The sequence below is a fragment of the Symphodus melops genome, assembly GCF_947650265.1.
Source record: "Symphodus melops genome assembly, chromosome: 6".
Lineage (NCBI taxonomy): Eukaryota > Metazoa > Chordata > Actinopteri > Labriformes > Labridae > Symphodus > Symphodus melops.
The window spans coordinates 9,983,478-10,011,013 of NC_136696.1; the positions used below are offsets into that span (position 1 = coordinate 9,983,478).

Consider the following 27,536-nt stretch of genomic DNA (forward strand, 5'->3'; position numbering starts at 1 on the left):
AGAAACATGTACACTATTTACAGAATTGCTTTATCATTGATGATTAAAACAAATGATCAATCTGAAAAAGATCAACCTGTCAGAAAGTCAAAAGTGCATCACCCTGGTATTCACACGGATATAACTATAATTATGTTAAAAAATCCCGGGTTTATACTTTCATCATGTAGCTAAGGATTCTGTCTGTGAGAAGGGAATTGAATGAAGATACAATGCTGCCCCACAGTGGTCACATGAAGTAATACAGTTGTCGCTTCACAGTTCAGTCACTCATTTTACATTTGCTTGATGTGGGTTACACATGCTGGGTACAAATAAAGATAGCTACTCATGGAGAGGGGATTTAAAAGGATGACCACCGAGATCCAACAATGAGAGCACAGATAGTTTTACTTGCATGCAGGGGCCGTTTACCTCGCAGGGAATGGGAAAAAAGAGAATAATTCATAAATGATAAGCAAAAAAAGTCTATAGCATGAAATGTTGGAGAGGAGGTCAATAACTTTCATTGAAGGCACTTGGGATGTAATGTTACATGGTAATGTTTCCAAAGATATAATTAAGTCTCTATTAAATAAAACCTACAGAAAATAAACCACTTTAAATGAAATATGTCCCACAGTTGGATTTGAAAGCATTTCTAGGACGACTTTATCTGTTTCTTTCTTCTTTTCCCCCCCATACAGAGTTGGACAGCAAGATTGATACAATATTCTGTTTAACATGAAGCTATAGCTATGGTTAGCTTAGCTTAGCATAAAGACGAGATTAAAAAAAAGTCATGCAAAAAAAGAAAATGTAAAGCTAAAAGGTTGCCCATCAGAAGACATTCTGCATTAAAATGAAATGTCCAAAATCAAAGTGTTCTTCACCTACGACAAGCAGATAAAACAGCGATGAATCATACAGGATCTAACCTCATTCATATTCCTTTCAATGGCAGCATGTTGGACCCTTTTAAAAGTTATGTTTTACATAAAACCATAGGTTAAAGAAGGCTTTTTCTTTAATCCTTTCCATTAAATGTCTGTTGATATAATAACATTAATTCCACTAGAGATGAGACCTGAGGCTCTTTATCAATGACCAAAAAGTGTTTATATCAGCGAGAAAAAAACAAGTAAAAAATATCAGCATGTTTAAACTCTGCAAGAGTTAACAATCCTGCTTCCCTTTAAAACAATAAGAGCAGTTTCAGTCAACAGTGCTCCCCAACCATTTCTACACTTTTAAATGAAACTTCATTTTATGGATTAAATAAACTTTAGGGGTGCTGATAAGTGAGTTTATTACCCGTTGATTGAACCAGGCTTTCTGTATCTTGTTCCTTTCACAGGGTTATGCTAAGCTAAGCTAACTGTTTTTTGCTATAGATTTATATTAGGCAAACTGGCATTAGCAGGTTACGTCGTTTTGGTCTAACTCTCGGCTTGAAAGTAAATAAACGTAAATGTCCAAGAAGATGTCAAACTTTCTGGAGCTGGAGAGAAAATGCTTTTACCAATTTGAATGCAAACAGATAAAGTGCACGTTACAACTGCCACATAGGATACTACATGATACAGAAAACAGATCAGCATGATATAGTAATGAGTATTTCACTTAACTGTCTTTGTGAACTTATATTTGGGTCAAACTGTACCTACACAATTATTTAACTAAATATTACAAGGCAGAACAATGAATACTCAGTACACGGTTTAAAAAACATGCTGTGAGGTGTGTTACCTGTAATAGATGTAATGACTAAGGACCACATAGTTTAAAACAGCACAGATATATAGATATATGTAATGTACACACGTCCAGAGAGTCTGACTCCACACTGGGCTTTTTAAGCTTTATACTTGATGGTTTCCCTTTGTGCTCTTCCTGTTTCAGTAAAGCTGCTCACTGTCAGAGACGTTACAGAGATTTAAGTACGACGCGTTATTGCTAAAACGGGACGAATGCAGAGGAGCACTACCAGGCTGGGTTTGCTACAAGATGATACAGTTCAGTAATGTGTGTCATGTGTGATGAGACAGACTGTTGGTTATTGTGATGCTGAGGTGAAAAACAAACTGCTGATATTTTTGAGTGTGTGTGTGTGATTGTGTCCTGTCAGTCGTTGTAATGCTGCCTGTCCTCCTCAAACTCATTCTGCCGCCATCTTCTCGATGTGGTCGGTCAGCAGCTTGTACTGTTCTGCAGGAAGAGAACACACAGACACGTTTGGTTAGGGGGCGGCTGTGGCTCGTTTGGTAGAGTTGATCACCTCTTAACGGGAAAGGTTCTAGGTTAGATTCCCAGCTCATGCATTCACATGTTTGATGTGTCCTTGGGCAAGACACTTAACCCCAAGTTGCTCCTGCTGCTTTGTCGGCAGCACGTGAAAGCGTGTGAAGTGGATTTGTTACTACTGAAGAACCCTGCACATAGCAGCAGTGTCGGCTCCAGCCTAAGTTAGGTGGGGGGGCATTGAGACTGCTCTGGGGGGCACAGTTAACGCGCGCGCTTACACGCGAGTCTGTATGCACGCGCCTGCACGCACACCTTTGTGGATGTAGCCCAGGGGTCGGCAACCCTAGGCACGCGGCAGCAATAGGCCTATGCCTAACCCCCATATAATAACACACGATTCATAGGCTAGCCTACTGATAGGTTTAATGTGCATTTCCACCTCCTTGCACCTGTAATTGGTGGACAGTTTGATGACATCATAAGCCAAACCAGAATTGATGGGGAAAATATCAATCTCTTTGTAAAATTGGCATCAATTTTGAGTGAATAGTGATCTAGTCATGCAAAACAATCTAATGCGACATTTGACAGCTGTGAATGAACATAAAATCATATAGATTTTTTTATTATTTTTACCCACCGTGATTGAGAAGACAATGTCAAGGTAGGGACTATATATACTGCCTTGGATACTAGGAGATAAATTAACTATTGGGGGTTCATTAGCGTAAAACAAGTTCACAAATCATGGGGCGACGTGTTTGGGGAGGCCTGGGTAACTACTAAGAGGGGGGGGGGGCACGGCCCGCGAATGCCCCCCCGATAGCGCTGACACTGCACAGCAGCCTCTACCATCCGTGTGTGAATGTGACCTGTAGCGTAAAAGCACTTTGAGTAGTCAGAAGACTAGAAAGCATTAATGAGGATTCAGTAGAGTTATTTTTTACATTACAGACATAACTGTATCAACGTGCTTAACTCATCAGGACACATTCTGATTGGATAGTGAGATGATGTAAAATGAGGTGATTCAGGAGACACTGTAAATACACTGACATTGAAGAGATCTCTTTAACAGACAAAGTGCAGCTCTCAAAACAGGAGATAAGTCAGTTCACTTATAGTTACAACTTGATTCATCCGTCAGGACTCTTTAAATCTACAGATACTGAATCAATAATGATTCTATTGTTTCAGGTTGAATCGTTCCTCTGATGAGTTACCTTCATTGAGGTTGCCGATGACAGCTTGCTTCTTCAGGAAGTCATTGCAGAGTTTCTTACTGAGCCCAAAGGCCAGCATGTTGTGAGTGAATGTCCTGAAATACACCAAACCAAAGTCATAGCAGTTTAAGTGTTAATTATCACTGACACATTAATTCAAGAATGAGGAAATTTAATCTTTAATTTAATGTAAAATTAGCAACTGCAAATGTAAAATGTAAAACCGTAATCTATGTATTAAATGACAAAGGAAGTGTCCTCTGTCTTCAACATAACCTTTGTCAAATACTACTGCACGTACTGACCGCAGTATCTGATTTAACCACCAGGGGGCCTCCCACTCATCTATAAATCAAAGCCTCTCCATGCCCTCCTCCTCTTGTTTTAGTTCAAAGACATAACTGCGGCTGCTTCCTCACCCCAGTTGACCGAAGGCGATGTTCTCATCGATTTTGGAGCTGTCGTCCCTCTCCTCCTGGGTCATATGACACCACCTCTCCCTGCAGCACAGAGACACTCAGAGTCAGGTTTTATCCCAAAGTCTCCACTCGACCTTCACAACTACTGCAACAGGTCAGGGGTGGATGTCACAGACTATCACATGTCACTGTCTTCCTGACTTTTTTCCATCAGTACAACAGACTGGAACTTGTTTTACACCTAATCTGTCAAATGCACAACATTAGGATCCTTATCGTTTCATACAGAACAGGATCAGGGCTACGGAGCAAACATGTCTTTGAGTCTGTTTTGAAATTTGATTGAAGCCCACTTTACTGTTTGTGGCATTTGGAAGATATTTAAATATGATTTGCTGGTATGTTGTCTTACATTCGAGCTTCAAAGATCACTGTACAAAAGCATCACTTTGTGGTTTTGTCCACTAATTTGGTGACTTTCATCTTATTTTACAGACTAAATGTTTGTGGTTTTCTGTCTGATAACCTGGGGTGCTGTTGAAGTGTCTGTGTTTACACAAACACCAAGGAACTAAACACTGTGACTCTAACAAGGACTATGTGAGCATGGCAGGGTTATAATAAGACAAGGCAACATTATTCACACACGTAGCACAAATCAGCTTTGTCCTTTTGTTCCAGAAACTTCTGACATCAGTTAACATCGCTATTAGTCCAACAAAGGAAATCCATGACATCCACCCCTGTACCTCTAGATTATTGAAATGAGATGCAAGAAGAGCGACTACATTTCAAACCAAAACACATTAACACAATGTCAAAAGCAACAATGACAAAAAAAAACATCAACCAGCCCTCAGCAAAATAATAAAACAGTTAATGATGAATTCATAAAGAATCATCATTGGAAACAAGCAGAGGAGAAGTTAAATGAACTAGAAATAGAAATGTCCTAGGCTTTGACAGAACATATAAATCCTGAGCCTATATCTAAAACCTGAATAGACAATTTGTTGTCCAGTGCAGTGGTGAGGGCTAGCTCTGCATCTTAGCGCTCCTGAGCATTCAGTGGAGACAACAAAGGAGAAAACCATGACAGAAATCATAACCCACTACAGAACCAGTTTGAACCACAACACCATGTCCTGATGGGACCAGTAGAGTGTGTCAAATAAATGTTGTAATTAGATCTCCTGTTAGCTCTTTGTTGGTTTTACAATTAACATTTAAAGAGCCAAAGGGGAGAGGAGAATCGCCGAGGGGCCGACCTATGGGAGGATTAATGGATGCTGCTGCTCCATTAGTCTATATTAAAATGTCCGTTTATAGAGTCTACACAGTCATTGCTGTGATGGTGTAGCCACTTTAATGTCATACACCACTTTTATGGACTGCCAATTGTAAGCTTTAAGGGTGTACTTTTTGCTCTGCTAACATTTTTTAAAGTAAAGAATGACCACATGAGAGTGTGAAGCTGGAGAGAACAGTTTCAGTATATCTGATGTAGCTAGCTCAGCTTGGTAGGTAAAGTGCATCTGATGTCCACAGTAACTGTGGCATTAATGGGATTATTATTTTATCCATTGAAAAACAACTTACTCTGTCTTTTAGACAAATTAATGGGGCTGGGAATCTTTGTGTCTCACAACTTCGATTCTTGGGGTAAAGATTTCATTCAGAATCGATTTTCGATTCATCGCTCCATGGATTCAAGGTCTATTTATGAATCAGGACTTTAAGATCTAATCCAGTCATCTGTGAGTCTGGCTGAATTCTTTATTCGGCATTCTGCTAAATTAAAGAGGTAAAAAAACAAAAAAAACCATATAATACTACTAATAATACTAGTTTTTTGGGAAGTTATACAATCGATTTTAAATCTTAGAAGAAAAGCATCTTCATTTTTACATTCATTTTTTTCCCCCACCTCTACAACTTAACACAGAAAAGCACTTTTATTTAGGTCACCAAAGCAACTAAGCATTCGCAGGTGTCCAGCCCTACAGCAGACCCAACCATACACAAGACCCTCATTTAGTATAAAAGTCTGGTGCTGTATTGAAGAAGACTTTAAAGAAGTGGTTGAGAATATTAAATCACTAGAAAATGTTTAATGGAGAAAAAAGGGAAGAAGAAACTCATTTAATGTGACTTCTGTCTGGCTTCTTTGTAACGAGTTGAGTCCCCTGCTGGTTATTAAAACACAACACCCGTTTATGGCCCCTCTGTATTAGCTTCATGTATCAGATCCCAGGAGTCTATACATGTAATATTTTCAGCAGACAGTAAAGCTCATTATGAAAAAAAACAAGAAAAGTTCAGAGTGGTACCTCAGTGTTTAACTGTTCAAAGTGTACATTTCTACTTATTTGTCATTAAAATCTATACAATCAAAGAGTGTCAAAAAGAGATTGCATATGTGAAAATGTGCAGAGAAGGGAGAGAAAAAAAAAATCCCATGCAGAGAGACGAGTGGTGTGAACATGCAGGGAGCTGTGAAGAGAGACTGCAGAGGAGCTGCTGCCTCCGTCTCCGGCTCCAGATATAAATACCATCACAGACATTACACAAGGTTGTCATTGCACATCAGGATATTAGATGTGGGCGTGATGCTTTTACTCATCAAGGATGGGCAAAAAAAAAAAAAAAAAAAATCATTTCAACAGCAGCATGAAAGCATACCAAGGTAAATCACATCACCTATAGGACGCCCACGACATGCCGACAGAGGTTAAATGAAGGAAGATAAAAGGCAACAGAAGAAAACAAGCGAGGATTTCAGCCTCTGAAGAACTCAGAAAAAAGAAACAAATATTCAAACACAGTCATCCAACTGTAATTACAATAACTTCATAGTCCTGTGACGTTGACATTACTGCCCAGCTGGGATTAGGCAGATTATATCTTTTAATGAATACACCACTTTGTCTCGGACAAGACTTCCTGATGTCCTAGACTAACCCTGTCATTGTTTAACAGAGCACATAAAGGAAGACTAAAAAAATGGACCCAGGGCCACTTTTGGACCTGAAGGGTTCCTCTTCAACCCAATGTAACTATCATGTAGAAAATATTAAGATATTTAACTCGGAGTTTAACAATGTGGATGCAAGTTTGCCACTAAAAGCGCTCAAATGTTTAATTTGGCTTCATCAGGTTGATTCGACAAGCACAACCAGTCCACCAAAACCCTTCAGCGAGTTCTTAAGTCAGTTCAGATATTTGTTTGCAAACGTCTGCCTCACTCATCCTACCTGACAGATTATATCAGAGATTATGTTTCACTAGAAGACTGGTGATACACCCGCCAGGTCTACTGTCCTTCTCCTCTCTGCCTTTATTCATCTATTCATGTTTTTAGGGCAGCGGACAAACAGACAGACCTCTCAGACTTCTCTTCATCCTGCGCTCCCCTGCTCGGCAGCAAGGCACAAGGAGACAAAGGTCAGAGTAAACATGCAGAAAGGAGGAGAACAACACCAGCTTGTAGACGGGGAGATGTCGAGAAGTGAGGAAAGGAGAGAAGAGCAGAAACAATGTGGAGGAGAGAAGAGGAGTAGAAGGACAGGAGGAGATTAGCAGCAGTGTTGGTTTTGGTTGAAGCCAGTAGCACTTCACTTTTTCATTTGAATAAAGAGAAGAAACACTGACAAGAACAGTGTAGCTGTCGCAGGAAATTGTGCTTCATACAGGTTTTTGGTTGTAATTACAGGAAATGTTTTATTTTGAAAATGTGGCCCAATTCTATGTACAGTCACTGACACCTACTGGTTGAATTGTGTGGTGCGCTCAGTGGTCAGCATGCGGCGTTCACATGTTTAATTGAAGTAATTAAGTGTGCCTTGTGGAGCTATTGCCAACAGTAGGACACAGATGAAGGAGACTCCTCTGTGAAGAATGTTTAAAGACTGTAAATACTTAACATTTCTGGTCAGAAGGCGCACACTGTATGTGATTGTATTTTTATTTGTGAAGGACATTTTGTTTAGTTAGGGACCGAAGCACTGACCAGTGCGAAGGACCCTATTGTTCTTCAAATGATTATTTTTCTTTTTTTTTTTTTTTTTCTTTCTTCCGCCTCTTTGGAGCCATTTTTGACGGCTTGAACGTGAATGAAAACTCATCAAAATCTCCAACATCATCGGGTCTGGTGAAAAATTTGATATTCTCGTCATTTCGTAAATTTTTTTCCCAAGATGACTCAGTGGCGCCCCCTCCAAATTTTCAAAAGGGCCTCCCCATTGACGTGTTTTCATCGTACGTGCATGAAAATTTTTATACACATTCAGCATGCGAGATCTCACATAAAATCCTCTTACGCCCATAGTGAAAGCCAAACAGGAAGTCCGCCATATTTTTTTTCAGTGGCGAAAACTAGCGTTTCACAGGTTAGCTATTTGAACGAACTCCTCCAAAAGCGTTTATCCGATGGACGCAAATTAAGTATCTGCTTGTTCTTGACATGTTGAAGATCTCTCGTTGTGCTCCGCACGTTATTTCGTCAAAGGGCGTGGTCTTACGGATGCGTTGTTCGTCACAAACAGGAAATAGTTTGTTTCGGGCCTTAATATAGTCATACATTCATCAAACATCACACACATGATCCCAGTGGAAAAATAAAGCTAGACATGCTGGCATAAAAAGTGGGCGTGGCTAAATGACTCAGTGGCGCCCCCTTGAAATTTTCAAAAAGCCCTCCCCATTGAGGTTTTATGGTCCTGCGAGCATGAATTTTTTTATGCTCATTGGGCATGTCCGGTCCTACATAAAATCCTCTGACACCTATAGTCATAACCAATCAGGAAGTCCGCCATATTTTTTTGAATGCAACAAAAATGGCCGAAATTCACGTTTCACAGGTTAGCTATTTGAACGAACTCCTACAACAGCGTTTATCCGATCATCGTAAACTCAGTGTCAGTGTATTCTAGACATGTTGAAGATCTCTCGTTGTGCTCCGCACGTTATTTCGTTTAAGGGCGTGGCCATGGCGTACCATCAAACATTGATGTCTCGGCGCACCCCTATTTTACCTTTCTGAAAGGCCTCCCCATAGAGGTTTTTTTCTTTGACATGCATGACAATTTTTTTGTACATTCATAATGTCAGTAACTACAATAAATCCTCTTACACCCATAGTCAATACTAAACAGGAAGTCCGCCATATTTTTTTTTAATGGCGAAAATTCGCGTTTCACAGGTTAGCTATGTGAACGAACTCCTCCAAAAGCGTTTATCCGATTGACACAACGTCAAGGTCTGTGTGTTCTCGACATGTTGAAGATCTCTCGTTGTGCTCTGCACGTTATTTCCTCAAAGGGCGTGGTCATACGGACGCGTTGTTCGTCACAAACAGGAAGTAGTTTGTAACGGGCCTTAATATAGTCATACATTCATCAAACATCACACACATGGTCCCAGTGGAAAAATAAAACTAGACATCTTGGCATGAAAAGTGGGCGTGGTTAAATGACTCAGTGGCGCCCCCTTGAAATTTTCAACAAGGCCTCCCCATAGAGTTTCTTTTGGCCTACGTGCATGACATTTTTTATGCTCATTGGGCATGTCAGGAGCTACATAAAAGCCTCTTATGCCCATAGTCATAACCGAACAGGAAGTCCGCCATATTTTTTTTAATGCAAGAAAAATGGCTGAAATTCCTTTATCACAGGTTAGCTATTTGATCGAACTCCTACAACAGCGTTTATCCGATCATCGTAAACTCAGTGTCAGTGTGTTCTGGACATGTTGAAGATCTCTCGTTGTGCTCTGCACGTTATTTCGTCAAAGGGCGTGGCCACGGCGTACCATCAAACTTTGATGTCTCGGCGCACTCCAATTTTTTAACCTTCAATGACTGTAAGGCCTGCTGCTTGGCCACTTGTCGCGGCTGCACTCCCGCCGTCGCACTCTCGCGGTCGCGACACGCGCCGACATGCGCGGGGTGCTTCGGTCCCTTCATCACCGCTTGCGGTTTTAATTTTTTTTGTAATTATTTGTGCTCATGAATGCTTGTGTCTTAATTTACTTCGTGTTTAGTTTTTCCTGGTGTTTGCTGACAAAAGGAAAAGAAGAAATATTGGTTTAACATCAGCTGGAGCGTGGCTTGTCTGCACCGGAAGAAGAAACTTTAGAAGCAGTTATAAACAGATCAAACCTCTCATGTTTTAGTTTTTGTTCTTGAAGACCTATGGTGGAAAAGAATGTTTCTACTTATCCAGACTTACCTCGTAGTTGGTGATCTTTTCGTCCTCTCACAATGGACAGCATCAAAAAAAGCAGCGTTCCAAAATCGTAATGTATGCCTGACAGAGACAAGAGACGACAGATTACAGGTTTTCTTCCTGATCTAGATCACAGTCTTAAGGTGAAGCTGCTAAAGAAAAACAGTGACTGCAAGGAATTTAAACCATGTCGTCATGAATCTGGTCAATCTTTGACATGATTGACTTTGAAGTGCTTTAAAGAATGCTAAAATGTAGCCAGTCTGCACGCCTCACTAAAATAGTCATGCAGTCTCATAGCACTCACAGTGTTGTGAAGAATTGAAGGAGGAAGTAGTTTTCATTTCTTTCGTGCAGCAACTATTTGGTGACCAATATGAATTTGGTGAAGGACCCAAAGAACTCAATAATTCTCCTGACAGTCAATGAAGCAAAAAAAGAGTGAGAACAAGTCCAGTGCTGGACTGTAATTGGTGGCCAATCAATAAAAATATGGGACAACATGACAGTGATTAAGTATAATTCAATCAGGACTGATTCGAGGGGATGTTTTTTGTTGTTGAAGTTTTGGTATTGTTTTTGCTGTCACCATAAGAATCTATTGTAACTGCTGCCATCTCAATTTTTAAAGCCTGGAGTCTGTTTCTGATACTCTGGGTGCAGATTTTCAAGAGAATATAATAATGACTTTTACCCAACTGTGTAAGGGACTGTACACACCATAAAACTGCAACAAACAAAAAAAACCCAAACAAAAGCACATTCGACTATACTTGCTGTATAACAGAGAGTCTGTGTTGTATCTTTTTGTGTTTTTTCATTAAATGTCGCACATAAATCTCTGAGGTCTCTAAAAACATGTCAAGTTTCTTGCCAAAAATCCACTCTGATCCTGTATTTCAGCCCTGCTCAGAACAGGCTGTTTCTGGGTCTGTAGCCTTAAATGTAAATGAGCCGTGTCTGACCACGCCCCTCTGGAAAGGGATTCTTTTTCGCTTATTCTTGTCCAATTGTTTACGGTGGGAAGGCAGGCTCACAGGGCAGAACAAAACACCTGGCTGTAGGAGCATCACCCACCTGGGGGAGGGGTTACTGCACTTTGTGATGTCACAACGGGAAAATCTCCAAACAGCCTGTTCGAGCTCACCTTTTATTAAAAGTAGTGAAGGCAGGAGATTGAGAGAAGGAGAAGTGTATTTAACATAATATGTGACCTTCAACTTACCATATGGGCTGCTGCTTCAGGTGAGTGTACAGGTACACCTTTTCACTTTTCTTTTCCTCTGGAGTGTCTGACACTGGGATTGAAGAGGAGCTTAGTCAACATCTCAGTCACATTTTGTACAAGCTATTAGACTAGTGTTAGGAGAGGAAGAAAACAGCTACTTGGACTGTTTATTATTGTAATAGTTATATGGATGGATAATATGTCAGCTCAGGTGATTTGCAGTGCACTATACCTGGTGATCTGGGCTTCGTCTCAACTGTTCCTTCACTTTCCCTACAAACGACAAAGCGGGAGAGAGAAAAAGAATGAAGTCTGGAATGAAGTCTGTGTCATGAAAAAAGACTTCAGAAGAGGAGAAGCGTTTTCTCACTCAGTCTTTGTAGCCACCGAGCTCCTCAGCTTGCTTTCCAGGCCTCCAAAGAAACCTTTGACATCTGATTTTGACGTGTTTTTAAGGAGGCGCTCAGCAGCACCTTTCTTCACAGACAGCCAGGAGTTGGCCTTGTTGAGGTATGAATCCAGACTGACTGGAGGACCCCGATCCAGCAGCTCAGAGGGGGAAGGTTGAAATTTACCTATAGCAGAGGACAGCAGAATGTTCAAAACAATACAATCGATCTATAAAAGGCAGAAATAAATCTGTGGGTAATGTTTTTACCATCTGACAATGTACCAAGAGCTTTTATTTGAGTTGTCCCGTTTACTCAAATGTTAACTTTTAAATTAAGATTCTTTGCAGGCTAAAATGTGCAGGAGACCATTTAAAGCCTTTCTCTTTGCTCCTTAAAGCTGCCTCCTGCAGGTGCATGTGTGTTGTAGTATGTTGATGAAATGAATTTTGTGACCTCTGCATCACTCAACACTTCCTGCTTGAATAAGTGTTACTGCCATGCAGCTTGCTTTTTCTTGCGGTGTGTCTGCAAGACAAACCACAGAGACGACCTGCACTCTGAATCATCACTGAGGAGGGACTTTTATTTTACCATTCCCAGCGGTGTTTACTTTGCTGAGTCAACTTTTCAATATTGCAATTTGGGTTTTCGAGTGTTGTGCAAAGAAAGTGCTTAACACAACGATGTGTTGTGAAAGAATATCAAGTCATAGTTTGAGGAGAAGAGCTCCTCTAAGGCCAGGCTCAGACGACAGCTTTTTTTTTTTCTTCAAATCCTTACTGATTTTGAAATAGGGTTGAATCGCATGCACAAGGAGAAACTTATCTCTTTAATCTCAAACATGCAAACTCCCAATTACACACTAAGGGTTACCGTTATGGTTTGGGTGCAAAAAACAGTAACACACACACTTTGATCTCCTATGATCTTATGTGACGTCATGAAGAAGTGAACGTAACAAAGCAGAGACTGATGTTGGCCAATAATGCTCGACAGTCAGTGAAAACAAAAGCAGAATGCTCAAAGTGGTTTCTTTATTCTTCACCAAAAAACTGGTGTTGAGATTTAAACTATCACTGTTAAAACCTGCCAACAGCAGCATCCTCGCAAATGTTGACCACCAGAATCGTTCGACGATGCTGCCTCACTGATCCATCTCAGAAAGTACCAAAATAATCATCCAGGTGTTAAATCTTATATCAAATATGTTTAAATTCCATGATGGATAAAGAGCGTGAAGATCAAAGACTGATTGAGTCAAATCTTACCGACGTAGAAGTACGTAAAGCACATAGTCATGAGGTTTTTGGCGGGGCTGTAATCATCCATCTGGTAACATCTGTAACACACAATCACTGAAAGGTTGATCCTGTCTTCACTTACTGCTTGTACTCATACACTTCTCCCTGTGAAGATTAGGAGGTGATACTGATATATGTTTTAGTTTTTATGAACAGTTTCAATAAAAGAACCAACCCTCACTCAAAGTCCAGGAGATGTTCTTGAATTAAAAGTCCTTATGCCCTTTTTGGGGTTCAATTCTAAGTCATTCACAATCACTAATGTTCAAAAAAAAGTGTCTGTTTTCTTGCAGACTCGCCTACAAAGAAAACAAAAAGGGTTGCCGTGTGTGCCAGGTCTTATCTAATTGGTCGGCCGAGCTGCTCTCTCGTAATTGGTCAGTCGGCTTTGCCATCGAACATGTCCCGCCCCTTTTACCATATTGGAAATGCTACAGTCAGTCCTAGAAGAGTTTGTGCTTGCTACAACGAGTTTGTGATGTCACAAACCCATTTTCAACAAGGGGAGCTAGGGACAAGCGTTACAAGCTGCTACTGCTAACTAGAGGAGGTAAGACTTTTTTGCACATAGATGTGCCTAAACATGCACAAGGCACCTGGAAAACAAACTAAAGAGCATATAAGACCAGAACAAAATCAAAATATGGGAGCTTTAATTAAACATACACACTGTTTTGTTTTTCCTATCAAGCCACATGTGGATCATCAGGTATGTCACAGTTAAAAAAAACAAAAAACGTTTCAATGAAATGACACGTTTGCTCTTATTTGAGTTATAGTAATACAAGCAGTGGGCCAAGAGAGGGAGCGCTCCAGACTGAGTTTACAAATGTTTATAGAACGCATCTTTCATGGGAAAACTGAATTTCTGCATACCTGCTGCATACCCTTCACAGTTACACAGGTTTGGACGATTGTGACATATTAGACTTACTCAAACAGCACGACTGCAAACGACTGCACCAGTCTGTAGAAGGTGGCTTCACTCACACATTTGGAGTGGCAGCGCTGCGAACAAAGAATGACAGAGGGAGGTTTAGCATAGTGTGATATAAGAAACAAAGATCATCTCATCCAATCAGCTGAGGTGAAGGAAGAAAAGAAAGACTTTGATTTCCTGAAATTGTGCAGCATTTTTCGACCTTTTGCCTTCTTTTGACAGGGCAGCTGTAGAGACACAGGAAATGTGTGGAGTAGAGAGTGAAGACATGCAGCAAAGAGTCTGGGCCGGGGGGGGGGGGATATTGGTTGCTACAATGAGGACTATAGACTGGCACAGAAATTAATCCTAAAACCCGGAAGTGAGTTAGCATTTTAGCGCCATGGGTTCCTCACTCAAAACATCAATGGGGATTTTGAATGGGTTTGTGGTTAGACGCCTGAAATAAGGTCTGTGGTTAATACAAGCTTTAGAGATGATGACGTTTTGTTAGACGAGATAAGTTAGCTAAGACCCCATTTGTGAATTTTAAAGTTTTTACATGTGCTTAAAACAGTAGTTGCTAACAAGTAGCTAATTGAGACTACAGTGGTTGTTGCAGACTTTGGCTACGTCTCAGTTCCCTTATTTGCATAATCTCCTTTGTTTTTCAGTGCTCTTGTAAATATTAGGTTAATAAACAACTTAATAAGCTACGGTTTCGCTAGCTTGTCAAAACCGCTGATGATGAAGCATAACGGTCGTGACATCAAAATAAACCGACGGCGGTGTAGTTTGCTATAGCATAACATTAGCTTTCTACTTCTCTCGGCTGCTTTAACGCTTCAAACTTCATATAAATGGTGTTCATCTGTAAAGTTTATCCAGCTGAACAAAACAGCTATAAATCAGAAACGTGTGTTTGACACAGAGCTTATTTTCTGCAATGATCCAAAATCCTATGCAAAAATGCCACAGACACATTCTCGTAGGAACCACCAGCGCAGTAGTTCTTTCAATGGCATTACTATGACTCCTATTATACTTGTGCCAACAACTAGAATAGAGTAGGGTTTTTTTTTTTTTTTTTTTTAAAGGTCATATCCAGCATCATTTCCTCTTTATCCTCATGTTCACCTGGGCACTGACGTATTTGGCGAACCACTCCCGACCTTTGCCGTTGTCTCCGCTGCACAGCTCTCCAAAGCGCGCCTGCTCTTCCTGGTCAAAGTCCTCCCTGTGGATACACGAACCACAAAAGTCGCTAGGGCAGTCATTTGCAGGCCCTGTGAAAAAACAGGGCTTCTCACAGCTGGCTTTGTTTACCACAGGATTTATGAGAGGGATTTTTATGATAACTAGAAAACGTGGAGTAAAACATGCATCACTGATTTATTCCAAAACAAGATAGATTTACAAATATGTGAACGAGTTGTGTGTGGACAAAAATACAGGGAATATATTCTTTATAGGCTTGTGAAAATGTGATAGCATCCCAACTCAGCAGTGCTTGATTGAATGATTCAAAGCCACACATAAATTCATTTTGACTGTACAAACGTGAATGTATGTGCATTTCATTCTCAACAGAAATACAGCATGTTTACTTGATTCTAAATGTTGTATTTTAGACCTAGGTCTTCACGTTTTACATTTATTTTTGTCTCTTCCTCAATGGTTAATGTAGTTTATTAAAACATGACTGTGTGTTACTGTACAGAAGGTTGAATTGTCTCCATGTGCTCTGTGTGTACCAGAATGAACTGTAAGTGTCAGCTAGGTCTAATACAATAAAAGCTAGATGTGAGTGCAACATTTAAACACAGGATACAAACCGTGGATGATTTTCTATCAATAATGCATTCTTTCAGGTCTACTTCACTTGGTCAAAAGTAAATACAACAGCAATATTGTGGTTTCCTTCGTTCTTTAGCCAGTCAGGCTTGGTTTGGAGGGAAAAGAGGGAGCTGGAGTTATGGGGGCAGGCCTTTATGATGTTGGGGGTGTGGCTTGAACAGGTATGGTGATGCAGATTGGGCGGAGCTTGTGATTTTTACGCTAATTGTTCAATTAAATTTTTCAATAATTAGCGTTCTTTAAGTGAGGGAGAGAAAAAGCTCTTCTTCTGTAAGTACAGAACTACACCCTCATCACACATGAGTCAAACCTGTCTAACCGGAAACCTTTAAATGGTATTGTTGTTTACTCCACTACTTTTCTCCTGCTTTTTCCTACTTGACAAATATAGGAGGATTCACTGGAAACTAAACATGAAAGTCCAGACGATTGGGAGCAAATTCAGGAGGAACAGCTCTCCGAGACATTTTCAAAAATCATTAAATACAGCGACTTCAAATTTGACAGAAAAAAATCAAAAATGTCAATCGTAGCAGGATGCAGCTAAGAATGTTTTCCATATTTTATCAGGCTTGATAAAAATGTCTGAGATTTTTTTATGTTTGGAGACAAAGCTTGACACTTGTATAAATAATAATTATTGTTTTAATATATTGGCTTGATTGGCTTCATATACAAACAGGAAGCAGCAACAACTGTAGGCTTTTCAAAATAAATGCTTTAAACTGATTGCTGTTCCATCTCTTTGATATTTAGTCTTTTCAGACTGATGACAGAATCATCTTGAAGTCACTGACCTCTTTGGTTGGGCCATGAAACGGTTCATCAAACAATATAAAAAGACAAAAATAGTAAATGTACTTACTTTCCATGAAACACCTTCTCCACATAAGCCTTCATGAACGTCCTCCTCTCCACTGTGTCAGCGTCAGCGTCCTCTCCGCTGTGGGCCGACGAAGACGACGACCTCCTCAGCGCCCACGTGTCAGAGGGCGGGTCCATGTCATTCTCACTGTCTGCCGACTCTGTTGCGTCACTGTCATTGTCTCCCTCCTCTTGGTGGTGGTGGTGGTGAGAGCCATGCTCGGTGGGTGCCATGGGCTCTGGCAGTAGAGGCTGCTGATGAAGTCCCGCGGACGACCTGGGCTCTGGGGAGAAAATGTCTGCGTGGCCTTGGTGTTGCCCTCCGTCTACACTCAGCGTCGAGGCCTCTGAGGGCAGGTCGAAGTCTATGAGGTTGTCCACTGCTACACCCTCCATGTTGGAAACGATGTGTGGGATAGCTGGAGGTTTCAGCTCAGGTCATAGACACTGTTGGACTTTGCAGGGCCTCCCATCCCCCGAGGATGCTGACATCAAGTGAACTTACAAACCCAGTGCATCTGAAACAATGAAAAAGACAATTAGCATCATGGTCCTCATTGACATTGATTGAAATGTATACTTGGCTACCATATAGTGGAACACGATCTACTCTTAACTACTGAAGGGTCATTTGACTATTGTCTCTATATTCAGAACATTATGAGAACCAGGATGTACAGTCATAACAGTCAAAACGTTGAGTTTAAACAATTGGAGACTTCTCCCCTAAAAGTTATACCATGATAATTTTTTGTCATTTTATTAGGACCGTACTGAAATCAAAAAACAAAACAACTTTTTTACCTTTTATTTGTAGCAATGAAATCTCAACTGATTGTGCAGCATTAATAGATTCTAATGAGGTAATTTAAATGTATTACTCAGCGTTCATATCATGCAGACGGGAAATAATAGATGGAAACCACAAAGACAGGAAACACGGATCTTAATCTTCATGTACACAGTGCTGCACCTCCGAAGAACCTTTAATATTGTTGTCTTATTAAAACAGCAACACACTGACCTGGTCTCACTTTAAGACATGAGCCACACAGAGCACAGTTTGCCACACGACTCTCTCCCCTGACCTTGAATGCTCCGAGACGGAAAACAGCAACAGCTGCCCATCCTGCTCTCTGTCCGCGGGCTAATCTGCTGTAGCTCCCCGAGCACAGGGCACCATTTGGCTTCTTGGCTACACGTACACACACACACGCTCTAAAGATGAGGTAGTTTGTTATATAAATCAGTGTTTAGTGAATAAAACCGACGGTGACTCACGTACACACATCATGAGTGCAAGATAAACACACGAGCACGGCCGAGGGTAATAATGAGACGCCATGACGGGGAAATCACCTCATTCCCTTTTAAAGACCAGTTAGTCCGTTTTTTATATACATTATAAATCCTCAAGTGGTGTTGGAGTACTCCAACTTGGTCCACTCTTTGATGGTTTCCATCTTTTTTTCCAAACGTGATCACTGAAATTAGAAGAAAACCAACTCTTTCTAGAACAACAAATAACTTCAATTCATTCATAATTAGTCATTCATTTTGAAAGATTTCTATCCCCCACTTATTTCCACAACCTCTAAATGAGTGACTGATCACAGATATTTATGCTGGTGGTCAGTCTCACGCTGTTGGAGCACTTTGATCTCAGGTTTGTCTCTGACTCTGAGTTAGTTTAGTCTTGATCAACAACTCCCCCCCCCAGGTGGTAATCTGTTCTTCCACTGTCTGATGAGAGACATGCTACTCAAAACACACACCTGAAAAAACACACATGGACAAGAAATGTGTATCAACACTTTCCTGTCTTTTCTTAAATCTCTGAGGGGAGTGTCATTCGGTGGATTTGTTGCAGAATAAACAGGATCGCAGCTGAAAGCCAACTGGATCAGCCTCAGGACATTAGTGACGTGTCAACTAGAGTTCAGGCGACTGAAGCTGAAAAACTAACAGAAGGCTTCAAATCACCTCCCACATCAGATCTTGAAAAAAAAAAAAAAAAAAAAACTCCACCTAAGATGCATGCAGTGCATCTGCTTCAGAACCCACAGACATCTTTATATCGGGGGGGAAAAATAATCTTCCCACTGACAAAATAACATCGGTCTTAAAGTTTTCTGGAATCAAAACTTTTCAGAGGAAATGATGAAAAAAAACAGCGCTAAAGGGTGATGAAGAAAGGAGGTCATCGCTTGTATTGTTATAAGCGAACACTCTGACTCCATCAGTCGACTGTATGACGCTGTCTGCTAATACAGTTATAACACAGGAAGTTGTTTTATCGCATCATCAGAATCCTTCTCCTACAGCTGTCACACTCACTGTGGCTGCTCTGACATCTCTGAGGCATCAGCAGTTATTTTCACTGAAGTGTTTTGCCCTGATATTTAACATCCTGAGTTCAGGGTCAACTGACGGGTCTCAGATAAGAGTTTTCCTTGTTGGGATGTTGTTAAGAGCTCTCGGTCTTAATCCGACCATGACTTTATTGTGTTAAAGAGACAGGCGGCTCTCCCTGTGGTGACGGAGCATATGGCTCAGTCATACTGGTGATGCTGGAAGTGGGAAATGTCGCTGGGATGTCGTACCCTTCCTTTCGACCCGAGCTGATCAAAGAGAGCAGCAAGAGAGCCTCGGTGAGCCGTGATTCTCTGCTGGAGAGGGATGGCAGAGATGATCACCTGCAGGCCAGTGATGCCATTTGGCCTGAGTGATGTGTCCTGTCACACACACACACACACACACACACACACACACACACACACACACACACACACACACACACACACACACACACACACACACACACACACACACACACACACACACACACACACACACACACACACACACACACACACACACACACACACACACACACACACACACACACACACACACAAGGACTCTGTAAATCCTTTACGCTGACTGCAGAGGCTGCAGTATTTCTGCTTCCATGAGCAGGAAGGGGGAGCCCCCACAAATCCTCCAACACACACAGTCACAACCTGCCCCCCCCCACCCCGCATCAACACCGACCCCTACATGTGATTTCAGAACCAGTGCAGCTTGGTTTAAATCATTAAGAGTTTTTTGCTTGGATGTGCGCAGGGGGGGAGGGGCTTACATCCTGATACTACTCGTGTGTTTTTGTGTGGAGAGGATTTCCTGCTTGTTGCTGTCAGCGATGCACCAAACATCACAAGACCCGTCCGGCTCTCTGTTCTTTCCCTCAGTGTCTGCTGCATGATTCTCACATGAACCTTGGTGCTGTTACGCAACGTGCCCCAGAACCTCTCCCAGCCCCAGGAACTATTATTCAGCGCACTCATCTGTTAAAAAAAAAAAAAAAAAAAACAGTTGAGCAAGATCTGCGAGGTGCAGTTACCCAGGTGCAGGTGATGCAGTTCATCCATCTCTGTCACTCCGACTTTATGAGCAATAATATGCAGCAAATGCAAAGTCATTCATCACTTTTCTTAAATGTCAAATAGTCTTTCATTGAAAATCAATTCAGCATGTGAACAAGGTCCTTTCAAAGTCCCCTTATTGGCCCACTATAGTCCGCTATCCAAAGTGTCCTCTGTAGCATTCTCAAACAAAGCTCTTTCTCTGCAGAAACCAACACCACACCAGGGACTTCCCTGACCCACAATCCTTTGGCTTCCTTCAGTAATCTGAGAGTGGAAGTTGTTTTCATTGTTGAGTCTACTGCGGTGCCTCGGTCACAAAAACAATAGCAGTGAGTCCATCCTTTGTGTTCCTCGTTCTTGATACTTTGGACTGACAAGGTTGTTTCCAGCTTGCTTGTGGTGAGACTGTGAACATCACCCAAACAAAGCTCGAACAAAACAAAAAAAAAATCATCATAATGCCCCGTCACTTCTCCACCGTCTCCATGTTTGTCAGCATGTGATCTTATGACTTCACATGATGCTGATGTTTTTTTCTCTGCTGAAATTCTTTCTTCTGTATCAGTCTCCTACGTTTACCAGAGCTCTGCCTTTGGTCGACTGAAAGACAGTGTGGAGAGAAAACACTGGAGAGTAAACAAATAGTGAGAATGTGCAGCGCAGAGCAATGATGTGATTCATGTGATAAATAAGAGCCCGATGTAGAAGCATGATTCTATTAATACTAACAGAAGCACCAAACTAGGAGAGGGTTCCTATGACATTTAGAAAAAGATGGAATCCTGGGATTTTATTTATCCCGTTATTTGACAGGGAAATAAATTGAGCAGAAGATCTGAACAAAGAGATCGAATAACAAGCAGCAAAGGAACGACACGTTGCTCCTAAACCAGGGCTGCCCATACTTGCAGGACTATAGCCTCTAAGGTGTGCAACCAATGACGCGCTAATATGCCCTGAAATGTATGACCTTTTAAGTCAGTTTGACTCCATTTTTACTTTCTGTAGATAGCAGCTGAGGTTAACTTTTAATGAAGAACTTGATGTCCAAAATGTGAATCCATAGGCCAGCTAGCTTACTCACTCACTCAGCTGATGGGATTGAATAAAACCGTACACATGACCACAGCTCCTCTAAAAACTCACCTGTACAGACAATCCTTCATGTAATCCATTTAGCCTTTTTTTTTTTTCTCTCTCTTTGCGTTTGTTTTTCTGTTTTTACCTTTTGCATTTGCGAAGCACCTTGTAACAAATTGTTTTAAAAGTGCTATATAAATAAAGACTAACTCTGCATACAGTGTTTAAGATGGGCACACAAGTTCCCATTCTAAGGAGAGGAGCTCACTTCAGCTTGTGAGTCGATCAAACTTAAAACTTTGACCAGCCAAAAAGCATTTCACTTGAGTTTCATTGTATCAAACGAGCAGTTCTCCTTCACCAGCAGAGTGTGCTTTATGGATTACAACAAACATTATCACCTATAGAGTCAAGTAGATACAGTACGTATATCTTTACGTAGACGGATACGTAAGAGTTCGATAAACGTAATAACTGTGTAGTATCTATATATAGGTCCAAGAAAGATATCGGCTGATATATCAGTGTTTAATTTTTTTCCATCCAAATTATCGATATCAGCCCCAAACAGCTCATATTGGTCAGGTCTTATATTCCCTATAAGGCCTTCTATCGCAATATCAAATATTAGACTTTTTAAAACCCCACAGGTACAAAACTAAAACCCTGGGACAGTACAAACTGGATATCCAATAAATGCAGGGTCATTTTCAAAAACTAGCATGATTAAAGCAGCATTCCCTCAGTGCTCCATCTTCACCCACCCCCTCCCCTCTGTGCTCCCTATAAAGCCACGCCCCTTACATGCACTAGTGCCATTGGTCCAGAAGCAGAGTTCAGCTCATGCTCTGAGTGGGCATGATTGGTTTATAAAACGGACATTGGTCGAAGTTTTTAAGCATTCACAGCTGCTACAGATGATGGATTTTCTTTGTTTCGTTCTCAGAGTACACAAGTTATTAATGTCTGTCAGGATCTAAAGACAATTTCAACCAAAACCCTACAAAGTTTATCTGGAGAACATTACCAATCCTGCCTTTAAGTCAGAGTTATTCTCGACCACCTCTCCTCACCGAAAGTAAACCCTGTGAGCCGTCAGACTTCAAGCTGCCTCTGAGTTCTTACAGACCTTCAGTTAATCTGGACCAGACTCAAACGCTCTTTCGGGAATGAGACAAGCGTTCTGCATGCAGGAATTTCAAGTTGACCGACGTCTGTCTTTCAAAGGAGCCAAACAAGGCTAAACGTTATCATTTGGAAGCGTTTGTATAAGTCAGCTGTTAACTGTTATCAGCTTCTGTCACCAGTAAGTGGAAACTACTCTCTCGCAGCCTCGTACGACTGACAGGAGCAATAAAGTCACATTTTTACAATGCAGCTCCGATGCAGATAATCCCATCACTGAGTCAAATATTTAGCACTTCTTCATCCCTCACAGCAAGTTCCCGTGTTTTTATGGAACATAATATTGTCAAATGTGTCAATAAAAAAAGCTCAGTTCAGATATACAGGAGCGTGACATTAGCAGAGTACCTCCCTTCACGTGCTTCACTGAACGTGAACGTGGCTGCTGGTTGATAAGTCAGGTGGCTGAATCTCGGCTGATGTTGGCCAGTAACAGGAGACCGTCCTCGCAAACTTAATCTGCTCACCAAACAGCAACACTAACTCTGTTTTCAGGGGCAATTTGTACTCGCAGAGACGAAGACAAAAAACAGCACTGAAGCCCTTTACAGATACACATCCTCATATTTAATACACTGAAATGTGTCTCATTACATGTGTTTTCACACTGTAAATTCTAATTAGTTAACCTTACTTAAAAAAAGCATGCAAACCGATTGCCTTAAAATGGTTAAGTAACGTGTAATTTTAGGTGTAAGTTGTACTAACAACTGCTTATTTAGTATAGTACACTAATATTTAAGTTCAATTAACTTAAACTGTTGTAGACAGTACTCAAGAATTTCATTAAGATATACTCTGGATATAGTATGGACTACTCAAAATTACTATTTTAAACAACTTATTTATGTAAGTCGGGCTAACTAATGTGACTTAGAATTTCTCTGTTGTACTTACTTGAACAGAATTCTGATTTACTTATTAAAACCATGCAAACCGATTGCCTTAAAAAGACCAAGTAAGTTGTACTTATAACTTAAGTGCTCTAAACATACATTAGATATTAAAAAAACAGGTTTGATTTCCCCAAATAATCACATTTACAGATACATGTGATAAATCATGATAGTGAAACAGTTCAAATTTCAATAAGATGCACGTTTTTATTTATCAAAGGGCTGAAAACAGTGGTAAATCATAAAAGTATTGCTGGCTTTTATCACAAAGCACACTCTCTTTCAAAATACAATGTGCCACTGGCATCTGTACACCATCAACAGTGTATAAAAAAAGTAATCCCAACCAAAACTGACTTTTTCCAGGCCCATTAAACTAAAAAAAATATTCATTGACTTGATTGTAGTCAAATAGGCATGTTGAACTTCTTTAGAATAATAACCTGAAACACCCAGGTCTCAACTATTCTGAACTGCTCGATAAACAGTTTTTATACTCTCTGTAGTGAACATACCCTTCAGACAACAATGCTTGAAGTGAATTAGAAATGACAGTTTGTCCAGCAGAGCGCTTTGACGTGAAGGTTCTTAATAATCTCAGCACTGTCTGCAGCACATGCATCCACCACAGCGCCGCTCACTCCATGGTTCAGCACTTGGATGACAATGTATAATGCCAAGGCAGCATTAAGAGTACTTTTGCAAGAACACTTCTTGGCAAATTAAGAGCACAATCAATTTACAATATATATATATATATATAAAAATCTTCAAATAGGAATCAATATCAACTACAGATAGTCCGCGGGCCAATCACCTCTTGCCTTACTCTACCCATCTAAACTCTTTTTTACCACCACTGTCTCTCACTTCTTTTCTTTTGTGTTACAGATTACTGACAGTCTTTAATTACTACCATTCATTATTACTCACCTATTATTACTTTGAACTTGCCATAGTTTTAAGAGTGCAAATCTGACGCTATACCGTGGCTTGGTCTGTAAGTGTTTTCAATCGTCGACACTCTATAGTATCACTGCCACACTTGTGTAAAATCTCTAAAGCTGCATTCCCCTCACAACATTATCTGCAACCGTAGACCTGAGTGTGGGCTAATTCTGTCTCTCGATGAGTTTGGAAGTAGTCATGTATTTCAAGTCTTTTCTGAACATTTTAAGACAGAAAAGTTTCACATTAGGTCAACTAAACGGACACAATGGAGCCAGGTTTAATGAGCTGTGTTTGATGGTACAAAACCTGAGAGGAAGTTCCCCCACATGTGCACTTTCAGATTACACCAAACTTGTCTTGATTGGCAAGGAACTGAAGCTACAACAATATTTTGTCAGGAGGAGTAACGTGAAAACAGACCTAAAGGAATAGCATGGGAAGGATTCATAGTTTTGTAAAATCATTTGGACGTTTTTTGTTCTTTTTTACATTTGTTATATTTGACACAGATATGTCTCCTGTTTGTGTGCAGCACTCCCTGCACACTATCATCAGGCATACATCTCATGAATTGCTCGAATGGCTAGACCGTCACGAGTTAAAAAAATAAAATCATTTTAAATGCATATAGCCTCACGCGCATCCTAGCTGTTAAACCATGATGATGAGAAAATGAGCTGTTCTCCAATGTGAATCGTACTAAAAAGCAGCTCATCTGTTAGCTTGAATAAAACGCATTTCTAAAAGAGCATGGTGCAGGGCCGACTTCGTAAGACGGAACGTTTAACTCAAACGTTTAAAAAAGTTGCCAATTTCTACAAGTAAAATGCACATACACTTTGTTTCCCACTTCCATTAGTATAGAATATGTACAAAAGAAAGAAAGAAAGAAACTCAGTATAGCCTATTGACCTTGGAGAATGAAGTTTGGTTTACGCTGTCTTCTTTGAGGAAACCTGAAATAGTGAAGGATTCATTGAGATAGAAACAGGAACAGGTGCTTCGGCTCTCACAGTGAGTGCACACCTTACAGGAGCTCAGCAGCAGCAGCACACATGCTGACCAATGAGTTGAAGCTGGGCTCTATTGACAGCTGAGATAGGAAGCAGTACTGAATAAACACAGCAAAGGCTGACGTTTCCTGCAATGTTAATCTCCATGGCATTACAGAAGGGATATCATGGTCTCGAAGGGGTAAAAGTTAAAAACCACATCAAAACGTCTCCAATTCATCCACAGAGGCGAAAACATCACGACAAGGAGAGAATAACCCTCCGCTTCTTCGACCCCAGGAACAGGCAACAAGGCAGAAATCAGATGAGAAATGCGCTTTAAAGTCAAAAAAACAATACCTTTCGGATGTGCAAATGTAGGTTATATTTCATAAGACAACAAGGTAGTTTAACAGCTGTACGTACTTGACAGGTTCCGCGCGGACAGGAGAAAGGGGGGCTGCTCTTTCGTGTTGGAGAGTGCGTCGTTTTGCTCAAGTCTGTGATCTTAGGGATAAAAGAGCGCATGCGCAAATAAAACCGTACACGACGAGGGGGGACCCAATGACGTTGAAGTCAACACAGCCAATCAGAACGACCTGTGCAGCCGCGTCGCTGCGTCAAGCTCATGTCAAGCTACTACTATGCCCTTCAAAATAAAAGCATGGTGTTTACCGTTTACCTTAAAACAGGGGTGTCCACAGTGCGGCCCGGGGGCCATTTGTGGCCCTTGAGTAGATTTTTTGTGGCCCTTGACTTCAAATCGAAGAATCAGAAGATTTTGGCCCCAGGCCTCATCAGATGGCATATTTCGTTCTTTTTTTTTCTTTTTCATGTTAGCGAGGGAGACCTATAAAAGCCTGACTATTCTTTCCAAAAATTTAGAACACAACAGTTTCCCACTGCAATTAGTTATTGTGTATTTACATTATTTTTTGAAGAGGTCAAAATACAAAAAGTTCCCTCCAATATTTAAAAAAAACAAAACAAAAAAAACAACCCCTGTGGCCCGTGAGCGATTCTAACGCGACAATTTTGGCCCGCAAGAAAAAAAGTTTGGACACCACTGCCTTAAAACATAATTAAAAGGGAAATAACAATTTCGATGTGAGACAAATAGGTTCTCTTTAATGAAAACCATTCATTAAAAAAAAAAACATGAATTATATATAAAATAGTTTTTTTTTTAAATAGTTTACCCAGTTGATTATTTATTTATAGTTTTCTAATTGGAAGTGTGCTATGCAACAAACTGTTCTCAGAAACGGTGTGCCTGATGTATCTGTCTATGGGGAATTCTATCAAGACAAATGTCACAGGCGTTGATGAAGTTATTCAACCACATGCCTGAATCACTGATCATGGGCCAAATACGACCAACCCAACATACGAAAATGGAGGGCATGTTTCAAGTTTCTCAGGCGGGAGATCTGCCATTTTTTGAGTTTCCACTTTCCCCCTAAGTTTCCTACACAGTACACAAAAGTGAATAATGAATGAGACCAGTCTTTTGCAACCTACACTCCAGTCTGGCTGGTCTGACTGCACTTTCAGTGAACTGCCTTCCTTGATGCATAACTTTAGCACGGTAGTGCCGGACAATCAGCTTTGTCACATGATGCTTGTTTGGGAGAATTATTGGATTTTTCGACGCTGTGTTCATTGAAGCATGTTTGAGGCGACCTCCGACTCTGATCAGACCTTCACTTGTAAAAGGATCCAGAGCTACAATGGGACTTGAGCTGTGGACAGTTCATTCAGTTTGGAGAGCAACATACTCTTCGACAAAAGCATCCTTCTGAACAGTCTGAAGAATGAGGTTACTGGCAGCGTCCAGCTCCTCTGGAGTGCGTGGTTTACTACATTGATGCCAGCCCCTGCATGAGTGATTTGATGAGTTGCGAGTGAGAACGAGCTTGGTGAATCAAGAATGCAATGGCACGTATCAATGAGTTCCAGTTTGAGAAGCGTTGGAAGCGTTCTGGTGTGAGCCCAGTTTTCCGAATGTGTGCAGAGAAAGTAGCGACCAGTCTGATTTCAGTGTCTACTTCAGGCTTGATTAACTCAAAAGGTTCATGTGTCTCGGGATGATTGTTCTCAAATTGCTTGTCCATAAACTCTGAGAACCGTTCCTTCATTTGAGGGTTTTTTGGTTAAGTTGCGTCTCAGCGAAGTGAGTCGAGACAGTGCTTGGTCTCTATTATTTGGGAGTGGCAAGCGAGGTGACTTGAATGGTAAAGGAGCAATCCAGTTCTTGCTTTCATTCTGCTGAACCTCTTCCTCCATTATCTTTAAAAAGGTCTCCTCCTCGAAGGACATGGCACACTTATCATTCTCTGTGCACTCAAAAACTT

General features: G+C 40.8%; 1 protein-coding gene across 5 annotated transcripts; it reads right to left on the bottom strand.

The window, feature by feature from the left end:
- Positions 1–1,897: 1,897 nt before the first annotated feature.
- Positions 1,898–25,774, bottom strand: kiaa0513 (KIAA0513). Of its 5 annotated transcripts, none has more exons than XM_079345586.1 (13): positions 25,609–25,774; positions 16,652–17,168; positions 15,067–15,166; positions 13,945–14,018; positions 12,978–13,048; positions 11,688–11,892; positions 11,550–11,590; positions 11,315–11,381; positions 10,093–10,170; positions 7,249–7,278; positions 3,866–3,946; positions 3,447–3,541; positions 1,898–2,187 (listed from the first exon to the last, which is right to left on the bottom strand). In XM_079345586.1, the coding sequence occupies exons 2-13, from the start codon at positions 17,044–17,046 to the stop codon at positions 2,138–2,140; spliced, it is 1,287 nt and encodes a 428-aa protein (XP_079201712.1). In that variant the 5' UTR covers positions 17,047–17,168; positions 25,609–25,774; the 3' UTR covers positions 1,898–2,137. The 5 variants fall into 5 exon arrangements, with proteins under 5 accessions (XP_079201712.1, XP_079201709.1, XP_079201710.1 ...); XM_079345583.1 differs by having other exon boundaries at positions 11,315–11,387; positions 25,609–25,773; XM_079345584.1 differs by having other exon boundaries at positions 11,315–11,387; positions 25,543–25,773.
- Positions 25,775–27,536: the final 1,762 nt, after the last annotated feature.

Bases quoted from the DNA above. Each gene is read 5' to 3' on its own strand.
- kiaa0513 (XM_079345583.1), bottom strand. From the start codon at position 17,046: ATGGAGGGTGTAGCAGTGGACAACCTCATAGACTTCGACCTGCCCTCA. The intron at 13,049-13,944 runs GTAAGTCTAATA...TGTGTGTTACAG, and splicing joins TTTGCAGTCGTGCTGTTTGA to ATGTTACCAGATGGATGATT. The intron at 11,388-11,549 runs GTATAGTGCACT...CTTCAATCCCAG, and splicing joins GACGAAGCCCAGATCACCAG to TGTCAGACACTCCAGAGGAA.